Source organism: Halyomorpha halys, unplaced genomic scaffold, assembly GCF_000696795.3.
Source record: "Halyomorpha halys isolate HHAL.00 unplaced genomic scaffold, Hhal_1.1 Scaffold1738.1, whole genome shotgun sequence".
NCBI lineage: Eukaryota > Metazoa > Arthropoda > Insecta > Hemiptera > Pentatomidae > Halyomorpha > Halyomorpha halys.
Window position 1 is genome coordinate 59,163 of NW_027111221.1, and position 12,743 is coordinate 71,905.

Here is a 12,743-nt window from a genome sequence, read left to right on the forward strand (position 1 = left end):
TTTAAAGGATTTAAAAATAAATCAAATATCGTTTTCTGATTTTTGGTTATTCATGTTGATTGGGGTTATAAACTTCCTTTCAGTATAGTTTAGCTTCATTTGAGGACGAACTGTATAATTATACATTTTTAATTAGACAAAACTACCATAAAGAAAAGCTGTGGTAGATAACCTCCCTTCCTGAAAAGTTCTATCGGACATCAACAGTTTGTTAAAACTATTCTGTTGCATTAGGTAAAGTAAAAAATAATGACCCGAATTATGTAACATTGTTTGTCTATTTTGCTTCGTTTTCATCAGAAAATTGAACAGTGTCGTTGGGAACAGGACAAAAGTTCCTTGTGCTACATTTTTAGGCTTCAGCATTATGTTAAATTGGAAATTATTCCCATTATGAAGTTGTTTTTAGTGCTACAGTTCAGCCTGAACCAAGTGATGGTGATAACGCAGTAAACAAAGAATTACATGAACTGATATTCAAAATTTAGTGTACTTAGAAGTTAATTGGTCGTTATTAATTAATTTAAATTTTATTTTTAAATAAAATAACTTGTGATCGCTTCGTATTAAACTAAAACCGTAACTTGTTAAAAAAATCACAAAACTTGAATTTCCAGCTTTTCAGAGTGGGATTGGACCTTAGTCCCTATGAACTTAATTGCTCTTTTAAAGCTTGCTATAACCTCTTCAAAAAACAAATTTATGTATGGCGTACAAACATTGTGGAGTTAGGTTTTTTGGCATGATTTTTTTATAAATCAATAGCCAAATTTAGATAAATCCTTGAAAAAACCTTGACTTCGTTTATACGAAATTAAAGCCGATTAAATATAAAAGTGGGCTGTCTTTAGTCTTTAATGGAGTGGAGAAAACATTTAGAGGTAAAATGTGCTTAATAAAAAAAAATTAAAATGTTTGCAATTAGTTCGTTCTTAAGGTCCCTTACCATAGATTTAGTTTAGCCGAGATTTCCTATTTATTGAAGAGTATGTTATCTACTTTACATGGGTTTAATTATGACTTAATTACCTTGAATATGTAGGGAGTTATCTATGAGTGAGAGGAAGAACTATCAACTCCATTGCTGCCCAACACAGAGTGCTCCTTAAGATGGCCAATTTTTTTATGTGATATTAATTAGTTAATTTAATAGTAAATAGTCCCATGTTGAAATTTTATAAACCATGTAAAATATTATAATTGTAAATATATTAATTCAATAAGTAAACACAATTAAAGTAACATACTAATACAAAGTAAAGTGATTCCTTACAGGCTGTGCATTTCTCTACCGGTTACCATATAAAATGAATAGTTTCATTATATGCTATTGGATTGCAAATTTATTTTTTAAAAAAGAGCCAGTTTTTTTAATATATGAAACTCCTATAATTTTCTTAAATCAGTTTACAAAATTTCAATTTAATAAAAAATGATCAAAACATTTTTATAAGAATAATTATGTTTCTTTATTTTGAATTTTACTTATAATAAAATAACTAATATATTTTTGAAAAGAACAAAAAATGTGAAATTGGTATCAATGATGCAATATTAATTAATGATAAGTATATTTAAAATAAACTAATAACATTGAAAACAAGAAACAAGGTTGTATGGTCAATATTACCCTCTAGGACGACTTGATACAAAATATTTTTCTCAAGATATAATATAAATTTTACCTTTCATTTTCCATGAACAAAGAAATTTATAATAATTTTAAAAACTAATATTTTCTCCATTCAGTAAATTACGCAGTTGGACAGGTTATTTTATTTTAGTTACATGCTGGACTGATCAATGGAGGTAGTCATTCTGTGCAGTTCTTTGATATCATGAAACTTCTAATGATCCTAAAGAAATGGTGATGGATTCAGAGTTCAGTCACCATAATATTGATTTTGCTTATGTTATGGATTTGTTTTTATATTTTATTGTAATATTAATCTAAGCCTTTACTAAAGTCGGGGTAGGTGTTGCTCTAAGCAGTGGTGAAAATTTTTCCAACCAGGTTAACTTTTCATTTCCAGCAATCCAAAGACATATAAGAAGTCTTCAAAAAGTTAGCATTCCAACATATCTATATCCCTAAATTGATAGTGGATTAGAGCTTGGTTGATCAAACATATCCTATAATCTTTCTTAAAATCGTTGGTTTCATGGTATGTATGGCCTGTAGAAATTGTAGATAAGTGATATCATATATCCTTGTCTAAATTAAGTGTTAAATTCACTTTTTCATTTATATCACTCAGCTCTTCAAGTAGTTTCTGATTTGCAACTTTTAAGGCTTCTTTCTCCTCCTAAAATAAAAATTAATAAATGAAAAAAATTTTACCCAAGGGAAAATTTCATATTTCTGGATTGTACATATTTTAAAGTTTATAAATTCACATTTACATCAACAGTTACTAAAACATATTTGATATTATATAAAGAAAAAAAACTTGTACTGGTACTGGTTAGGGATTCAGTACATTGTAAGGAAATACTGTTTCTTGAACAACAGTTGTGCAAGCAGGTGATTTGTTTATAATCATGCTCGACTTTCAGATTCCCACCCAATTAAGAGTACCCACTAACACACACACTAAGGCTGGGTGGGCTACATGAATGCACACAAACCCACAGGGCTAATTCATAGCTACAGTAACAGAATAAAAATAAGTAGTCGGATTCTTCCTCCTCAGGTTTTTTGAAATGGGCAAAGCCAGCATTGGAACTATTCTAGGAAATGACAAGGAACTCATTAGCTACATGGAAGACATAAATAATGTTACAGTGCAGCAGGAGGGCGAAGGACTTGGCGGTGACATCAGTGGTTGAGAGTATGTTGGGCCCTCCAGCTAGCTGACAGGGATCAGAGCTCTACAGGACCTGGACCTGCTGAGGAGGGAGGGATTAATACCGTGGCTTGGTATCAGAACATTGGTGCTGAACCTGGGGGCTATCAGGTCCTTCAGTCTTGGCTAACAGGGATTGAAGCTCTTTAGGACCTGGACCATCTACTAAGTCCAAGGATCCTGGACCACCTACGAAGTTCCAGGATCCTGGAACTAGGTGGTGCAGTTTCAGGACACTGAGAAAAAACATGATACCCCTCAAATTCTGTTAATAGAGATTGGAGCTCAGCAAGACTGGGACAATCCGCTGAGAAGAGGATTAGATCCTCCCCAAGGACCTCTAGGCAAATGGCAAAGAGGCCTAGGGAAAGGGGTCCAGGCAGACATTCTTATGCCAATGGTGCCAGGTACATCGAAGTGGCCATCATTCCAAACACATATTCATTAGTTCGCCACACCTGGGAGAAAGATGACATATTGTAAGGACATCTGCTACATAAGTGGGTAAGTCAATTATTATCCGCAATATAGATATAAAATTTTATTGTAATGAAATAGGTAACTTACAAGTTCATCATTTTTCAATATAGTCCCTTCGCTTTTCAACTCACTTGGTCTATCTGAAAATCTTCATGATGCCCTCACAAAAGAAGGTTTTCAGTTGAACTGTGAGCCAGAAATACTTGTCTGTCTAAGAGCACTGTTTCACGAGAACGCTCAATGTTTTCTTCATTTGTGGCGGTAAACGGTCATCTGGCTCCTTCATCATGAGTAACACTTGTGCAACGATTTTTGAATTTTCCATCCATTCATAGAAATGTTATGGTAAAACACTGTTCCCATACTGCACCACAAGTCATCGATGAATTTTGGCCTCTGATACGCCTTCCAACCACAAAAAACGGATCACTGAACATTGTTTGCTCTTCTTTGGAGGAAATAGAAAGTGGAGAAGCCATGATGAACAGCATGACAGTGATAATGAAACTAACCTAGCAGCTTGAAACTTGTACAGACATAACAAAAAATAAACAAAGCATGCATCATCAACGCAAAACGATGGTGCTACCAACATAAACAGAAATATAACTAAATTGCGGATAAATATTAACTTAGCCTCGTATAATGGATTAGTTGAAATAAGGGTGTCCACACCTCAAATTTAGTAATTTTATTTATCATCTTAGGGGTATGTTGTAATATGCAACAACTAGGCTGGTATGGACTGGCTGTCTGAGGTAGTTAATGCGGTCTCTGTCAGTGGGGGCATTACGCTCCGCAATGGCAGTGTAGATGAGCTAAGGAGCACCACCAGGGTGGGAATTTTTTTCTGGGATGTGGGTGACAGAATTATATACAGGACCTTGTCAGCAGAATAAACATCTCTTTAATATGATATTAACATTTTAATGTAAAGTCCTGTCTTAACAGGACACTGTCCGGCAGTATTATTTTCTATACTATGCCTTTTTGTAACAGTACACTAAGTAAGATTTCAATAATTACCTGAATTTCCCTAATCTCTTCTTGCAATATTTTATTTCTTTGCCGTAATGCAGTTAATTCGACCACCAAAGTTTGAGATGAAGAATACTTTTGTTTCTCCAAATTTACTTGTTTTGAAAGTTCTTCTGAAACATAAATTTTAATATGAACATTTATTGCATCTATTTTTAAATTTATTTTTTCTTCACAACCATTTTATAGCATACTTAATATAAATTTCAATGTTTACAGGAGGGAACAAGCCATGAGGTAATTAATTTTCATTTAGGTTGAATAAAAGTAATAAATACTATTATTTCTAATATCGACAGAGATTGAGAGTTCTTTATCTTATCTTTACTACTTTTTATTTACTTTTAATTAGTCCAATACTGATTTTTTAAACCAAATCATCACTATTTACTAATGCAAGTAGGAAAAAAAAACTAACAAATCTTTCCGGTCGGAATCCTGAATTTCAAAAAAATTGAAGAGAAGATTTTAATTTTGGATATCATATTATTTAATCATGATTTGAACGATTGTTAAAAAAATTACAGGGGGCTAAAAAGCTAAAAATTAAAATAGTTTGTATCCAAACTAGATTAGTTAGTAAGATGTTGAATCCAAGAGATTAGCTTCATTTGTTTACTCTAAAGATTCATTGAAACAAGTTAAAACAAAAAAAAACTAAATTCCCATGTTTTCTCTCATATTGAATTCATTCATTAGTGGGTAAAAGAGATCTCCTGAAACAAGAACTAGTGAAGACTTTTGAAACAAAATTTTTAATATTAAATATACTAAAGTAAATTACAGTACTCAATCAACTAAAAACAAAATTAATTATTTAGAGTTGATCACAGAGATTTATCATGATTATACAAATATACATAAAATTGAGACCTCTATTGCTTGAAAAACCTTTTCAATTCTATTGATATTAATTTATTTATAACAATGACAAAGATATAACACAATAACTATATTAACTAAGACATGTTCTTCAAAATTATCTGCCACAAATTAATGTCATAGATGAAAATAAATAAATAACAATTGATTCATGATCCATCCAAGCTGCTCATTTAGTATAATCTCCTGGTCTAAGCTCCATATACAAATTTGTTCTTTAAGCTATTTGCCTTCATATTTGTATAACATATATAAATTATTGATGTTCATTTGCAATAATATAAGAACTCTATTTATATTCCCATACCAAATTCAATTCGTATCTCGTCCAACTCCTTCCGCAAAGTAGCTGTCTCCTTATCGGCAGAATCAACATGGAGTGAAAGGGCTGCATTTTGTAGTGTTAAACGTTTAATTAACATCTTCAGGCGAATAATATCTATATTGTCTGCGACTTTGGCCACTTCACTATTAGTATCACTTTTTTTCTCATCTTCTCTAATGAAATCAAAACCTCCATCCTAAAAAAACAAAAATAAATTACTTATGTAATTCTGGAAATATACTCATTCTTGTTTTTTTAAACATCTTTTTTATTTAAAAAATAAAATGAGTTTGTAAATCCAGATTCATATCACAGAAAATTGAGAAATAATTTCTTATTCTTTTATATGATCTATCAGACAACCTAGTTATATAAAATTCAAATCTGGAAATAGTGATCTTTCAATTTATTTGAAATAAAACACTATAAATATTGAGCTATATATCGATGCTTGTGGTGTATAGACTGTGTGAGCAAACTTGTTATTTTTGGGTTAAACTTCTTCTTTTTTCTTTTTTCTTTTTTTTTTTTTAATCAGTGCTACTGCCCTTGAAGGACATGGACCTCATCACAGATTGCATGCCAGGCTAGTCTATCGGGAACAACCATTCTCCATCTTCTAGCCCCAAGTTGGCACAGGTCTACCTCAACATCATCCAGCTATCTCATTCTGGGCCGCCCATGCTTTCAGGTCCTACCCAGCAGAAGCAGGTTCCTTGGCAGACGATCCTTCTTCATACACTCCACATGCCCAAGCTACCTCACCCTTCCCTTTTTTTATTAGACTTACTATGTCTGGATGACCATACAATTCTCTTAAATCTTCATTTTTCTAATTTTCCACTTTCCATCAGAGTAAACTGGTCCATATATTTTTATGAGTATCTTTCTTTCCCAGGTGCATACTCATTTCTCCATCTCCTTTGACAGGACCCATTTCTCACTGCCATAGGTGATTGTTGGGAGGATAATAGTCTTGTAAATGATGACCTTAGCGCTCCAAGAAAGATCTTTGAACTTCAAAACTTTATGCACTGTAAAACAGCAGCAATTTCCTGTTGCTATTCTGGCCTTTATCTCCTTGCGTAGTTCATTCTTTTCGGTGAATAGTGCTCCAAGATATTTAAAAGGCCTACAAACTGGTAAGTTATGACCATTGATATTAATTTTATGAGGTGGCATCGGTGTAGGGTTCAGAGTGCTCTTCTTGTATTTTGCCTTTTTCTCATTGATCTGGATACCTCTTGCTCCAGCTCCTCCAACACTCCGGTAAGCGTTGGCAGCGTTCTGGCTATCAGGTGGACATCATCAGCATATGCCAATACCTGTGTGTATCTGTTATATATAGTGCCTCGAGGATTGGTTCTTATACCTCGTACTACTCCCTCCATGGAAAAATTAAAGAGAGTTGGTGACAGAGGATCTCCTAGCCTAAGACCATTATTGGGTGAAATCTACTGTCCCAGTGAGCCCTGTGTTTTGATCCGACATTTAGAGCCAGTCATTGTCATCCGAACCAGATGAACTAACTTCTTGGGGACTTCAAAACTTTGTAAATCATACAGAAGGTTTACCCTATCAATATGGTCAAAGGCTTGCTGGAAATCTATGAAGAGATGATGGAGAGTAACATCAAGTTCATATGTCTTTTCCAACAGCTATCTCAGGGTGAATATGCAGTCAGTTGTCAACCTTCTTTGCCTGGATCCGTTTAGTCACCAACAATCTTCTTCATGTACATCTTCAACCTCCAACAAATCAAAGACAATAGCAATTTGTAGGCTACGTTAAGCAGGTCTATGCCTCTATAATTCTCACATTCCAGCTTGTTTCCCTTTTTTATGAATGGGGCATAAAAGAGCTGTAGTTCAATTTATTGGCATCCTTTTATTCACCTACACATTGAAAATTATTCCACCATACTTCAACAGATCTACCGGTTTAGAGTCAACCTCTGAAGCTTTATAATTCTTAATCCTGTGAAGTATTTCCCAAATCTCCTCCTTCTCAGGTGGTGTTTCCACATTGTTTCCATCTTCATTTTCTAGGGTACGATCCAGGTCAAGGTTCTGCTGTATTATGTCCTCATTAGGTTCTTCTTCCTTGCTTAGTAGTCCCTGGAAGAGTCTTGTCCACCTATTAATGACATCCCCTCTGTCAGCCAGAAGATTGCCTTTCTCGTCCCTCATGAAAATACGTCATGGATTATACCTCTGTCTGATATGTCGTATTCCCCTAAAGAAACCTTGTGTATCCTTACTTTCATGTTATCGTCTTAAAAGCTCATATTTCTCTCTTTCGCATTCTCTCCTTTTACGTCACCAGAGACCACTAGCTGCTGTTAAACTTCTTAGCTTATTATAATTATCAATACCTATGTTTGAACATTGATAATGGAGTGCTGAAAAGTATGTTTAGAAAAATTGACGAAGGATGCTGATTTTACTTTGTATTCGAAGTGCAGGAATGAGCTGCACTTTCAGTGTAGCAGTTTGAAACCTTCAGGCTACAAAACCATGGGAGGTGTAAAGATCGCCGAGAGGAAGAATTTAATTCACTATTAACTGATTGTTTAAATGAAATTTACAGTAAGTTAGATCTAATTGATCTAATTATACCAATTACTAAAAACTACAAAACTTTAGCTTCTATTAAATATCTGCAAACAGACTTCAACAAATAAAAAAAATTCTCTTCTATTTCACTCTGAAAAATTCGATGAGGCCCTAAAGGAACTAAGAAAACTGAAATCAGAAAACTACAGAAAGAACTGAAAACTATCAACAAAATATGTGTTGATTCCGAAACAAAATAGAATATATGTGTGGTCAGCTTAATGAATTGCTGTAAAAAGAAAAAATGAATAATTTTTAAATCCATGGAATTCCACAAAAAGAAAATGAAAATCTTCATTTTTTGGAGTCTGTGGCAATAAATATTGAAGTGGAATATTCTAAAGATGATATAATTTACTGTAAATGTTTGCCAACAAAAAAAAAAAAAAGAAGGATTTTTAGAAGGAATTTTAGTCATGTGTTCTACTATGATCATAAGAAACAAATGGGTCTCTAAAGGCAAAAGCAGCGAAATTAAAATAAGAAAATAATGTGCTTGGCGATAAGGGCAGAAAGGTGTTCTTCAATTATAATTTAAAATCCTACTTAAAATAATTGTTGTGGGCTGCAAAATAAAGGGGTAAAGAGAAAAATCACAGGTATGTTTGATCTAAAAATAATAGGATTTTTGCAAGGAAAGGCGATGGGTACACATTTATTAACATTTTTAATTTACACAATACAGAAAAAATATTAAGATTGTGTGGTATTGTATCTTGGATTTATTTTCCTAGATTTTTGTTAAATGAAGAAAACTGTATGATAGTAAAAATTTCTAGTTCAATAAAAAAAAGAAGTCTGATACTGTCTTTAATAATGAAATATTTACAGAAGGATTTCTGGCGACAAAATGTTCAATAAATTCACCAATACTATCAGAAAATAATGCCAACCACTGTTATGTTGTTATGGATAGGTTCAGTTATAATACGGCCTTATCATTTATTCAATATCAAATCAGTTTAAATCTTGATATATTTTATTAATCTAGTTTTTGCATCTTAAATTTAATACAATGCAAAAATCTCATTATTCAATATGACTTCTTTTTTTTAAATCAATAAACCACAAATGAATAATTAACAAGGTAAAAGGTTAACAATCTAGATGAATGGTGGAGCCAACTTGATTCGGAAGACAAAAACAATTTGAGGAACTTTTCCCTAACACACCTTAACATTAGATCTTTGATAAAATGTTGGAATGAATTTAATTTAACAATTAATGCATTTGCCTTCGATCTAATTATATTAAGTGAATTTAATGTCATTGATGATGTAGTTGATATATACCAAGTTAAAGTTCATCTCAAGTCTCAGGCTATATTCAGATTAACAAATCAATGAATAATGTCAAAGATGAGACAATGGCTTATTGTTTATTATAAAGATTCATTCTCAACAAAATGACTAAATATTGACTCATTTCATTGTGAAATTACTGGTGTTACAGTGAATCCAAATATAAATACTATTACTACTAATAATAATAATATTTCAGAACTGGATATCACTATTTTATTCATATAAAGGCCACCTCGGACCAATATCAAAGATTTAATCCAAGAGTTGAATGAATTACTCAATAAAATGCGCAATACTAATAAATTCATAATTATCAGTGACCATTTTTTTTTTTTTATAGTGGCAAAAGCACTGCGGCCAATAAAGCCTATTGGGTACGCTAATCAAATGATTAACCTTTAAATTATATTAGATCTGAAATATATTCCTTTTTCACAACAGTATAATAAATTGTATTCTTTGTGAAATGCCATTTTTAATAGACATTTCATTCCATAAACATTATTTTAGAAAAAAAATTTTTAAGATGATCACCTCATCTTGATAATGCTGCTGAATTATTCCTTTTTCATCATTATAATCCATGGCTGTATCTCCAATTTTAGGGTTAAGTAGCTCATTTATTTGTTTGTTTATTGAATTTTTCCTGTTGATGAAAACATAGTTTATAGTATGTATATTAAAAGTAACTATCATCCATCAATTTATTTATGTATATACGAACGCACACACATATATTCTATTGAATCATTAGTAAAATTATTAAAATTTTACTATTAACTCATTGAAATAATTTATTTTTAATTTAAATAGGCTCTTAAAATTATAAATGACAATCAGAACCCTATAGAATACTTTTAAAAATATAAAATTAGGATAAAATGGAGCCACTACTGTAGCCGTATTTTACAATTTTTTAACATAAATTTAGTTCTTGACTTATTTAGCTAGATTAGAAACGTTTTTAAGGAGAAAAATTTGATTTAAATTATATCTTATTCAAAAAAGACTTTCAGTAATAACTGTGTTTAAACATACAATTTGTTAATTTTATATTATTACAATTATATAACAAATTCTAAAGCAATTTTCATTTTACATTAACCACACATATGTTGAACATCTAACCAACATTCTCAAGCAAACTGTAAATGGTTATGTTTAACAAGTTTTATTTATAAGTTTTAAAGAAGTATATTCCAATATTAATGGTCCAGGTATTATAAATATTTTGACCATCATCAACCTGGGAGGGAATATTTTGTCTATTGTTAATCAATAGGTTAAAAATTTACCATAGTGATCTACAAGCTGAGCCTCTGTACATAGTCATAATAAAGAGTGATAGAGTGAAATTTAGATAAAATATCTGATAGACTAATCATGCTCAGTAGTTTCATTTTTTACTTAACAGAACCACTGTGATATTTGGGTTCAACTTTCCTTTTAATTTCTTACTTAAAATAAGGACCCTTGCCTCTTATCTGAAAAAATATATTTAATTGTCAACTAACACATTCACTTAATGGTTCATACATCACAACTACCAAGTGGCATAAATTTCCTATCAATCTTATTTGCCAATCAATTGTTTTTTTCTGTATTACTGGAATTGGATTTACCAATTTCACTATTTTGCTGGTATACCTACCAATTTTTCTTCCTCATTATTAAAGGTAATTTTTTTCTTTAATTGTCTTACAGTTTAAATGTGTAAGTCAATGTTATGGCTTCTTCTGTAGACTTCACTTTTTCTAGAATGTCATTCTTATTTCATCTGTATCTCCTTTGGATTTATTTTTATATAAAGGTATTTTTTCATGAATCAACAAATACCTCTATACAGAAATACTGCTATGATTAGATATTGAGCAACCACTTTATATACCTTAATTACGAAGGGAAAGTTCATTCTCCCTATGATAATGACATATAAATATGTAATGTAAGAAATATATTTCTATGAAATATCAGTAACTTTATTATAGGTATCACTTAAGATATTGTTTGTTCGGACTTGGCAGTATCAATTTGAACATATATTTGAAATTTACCGTTTTATCCATCGGATTGTAAATATCAGTAAATAGCCTCAGAGGAACAGACATGAAATTTCTTTACTTTGCAAAGTTAAGTTTGTTATATTTTATTTCATCACAGTATCAAAAATTACAACTTATTTAATGATAATAACTTACATATCTGGACTAACAATACATGGATGAATGTTCTGTGTTGTGCTTCTAAAACATTTATGGACTTCAGTGTGGAATCGACTGTGATTAAGTAGCTGATGGGTCAGCACTGATACCTATTGCATAAGTAATTTAATTTTTTTTAATATCATTATAAAACTTTATTTATTATTATTGATATAATTTACATTTAAAATAATATCTTTCAAAATTTGATGACTTTAAATTCTATATTTTATCTATCATATTTATATGATGTAAGTACTGGTAAAATTCTTGACCAGGTATTCTTTCAAGACAATGTGGTCATTATTATGTTTTTACAACTTACCTTCATAATTAGGTTCAATAGGACACCAGATACTAAGTAGAACTAGATCTTTTATTTTTTTCAACATTTTATGAATGAAAGTTGGTAACAAGAAAAGTATGGTCAACTGCTTTCTCGTCTTGAGGTGGCTTCATTTCTCATATTGAGAAATGCATAATAATATAAACTTTATGAAAATAATTGTTTAAAAAAATGATAATAGCATTGGTCAGCACAATAGAGTAAGAAATGAATTTTTTAGGCCCATGCTATTGATTAAATTTTATTACATTATTTTGTTATGATGAGCTTGTTAGCACTGTCATGTCATGTTTGAACAGCACATTGTGTGATTCAGGCGAAAATGAGAACATATTTAAATCTGATTCTTCTTTAACCAATTCATATACCTTAAGGTTTGGACAGCTGTTATCCTCTGTTCTTTGCCAGATCCGATATGAGGTTGTTGTAGTTGAGTAATCCACATGGTCGATTTCTCTCTATTTTTCAATCCCAAAAATATTTTGGTATTATATTTAAGACCATTCTGTATGCATAGCCACACCACATTAAATCTCTTTTATCTCTGAAATGGAATAGGAAATTCCAAGGGATGGAAGTCAAAGTAATCAACAAATACTTCTTTTATAATCTGCACTTTTCCATTGTCTGTGTGTTTATTCTAACAAGTTATTAAGATCAATGATATATGTTAATTAAACTACATATTGGGACCTCAATATATGTA

At 31.4% G+C, this 12,743-nt stretch overlaps 1 protein-coding gene across 2 annotated transcripts in view; it reads right to left on the minus strand.

Annotated features, from left to right (window-relative positions):
• Positions 1–1,545: 1,545 nt before the first annotated feature.
• The window catches only part of LOC106690473 (uncharacterized protein MCAP_0864), a 15,906-nt gene continuing 4,708 nt past the window's right edge, over positions 1,546–12,743 (minus strand). The window contains exons 4-8 of one of the 2 annotated variants that reach the window (XM_067049271.1): positions 11,689–11,801; positions 10,025–10,136; positions 5,554–5,767; positions 4,353–4,474; positions 1,546–2,306 (exon numbers count right to left, since the gene is read on the minus strand). In XM_067049271.1, coding sequence (XP_066905372.1) covers positions 2,202–2,306; positions 4,353–4,474; positions 5,554–5,767; positions 10,025–10,136; positions 11,689–11,801 — 666 coding nt within the window. In that variant the 3' untranslated portion in view covers positions 1,546–2,201. Of the gene's footprint in view, positions 2,307–4,352; positions 4,478–5,553; positions 5,768–10,024; positions 10,137–11,688; positions 11,802–12,743 lie in introns of both variants that reach the window. The other variant, XM_014435926.3, reaches the window with a different exon arrangement.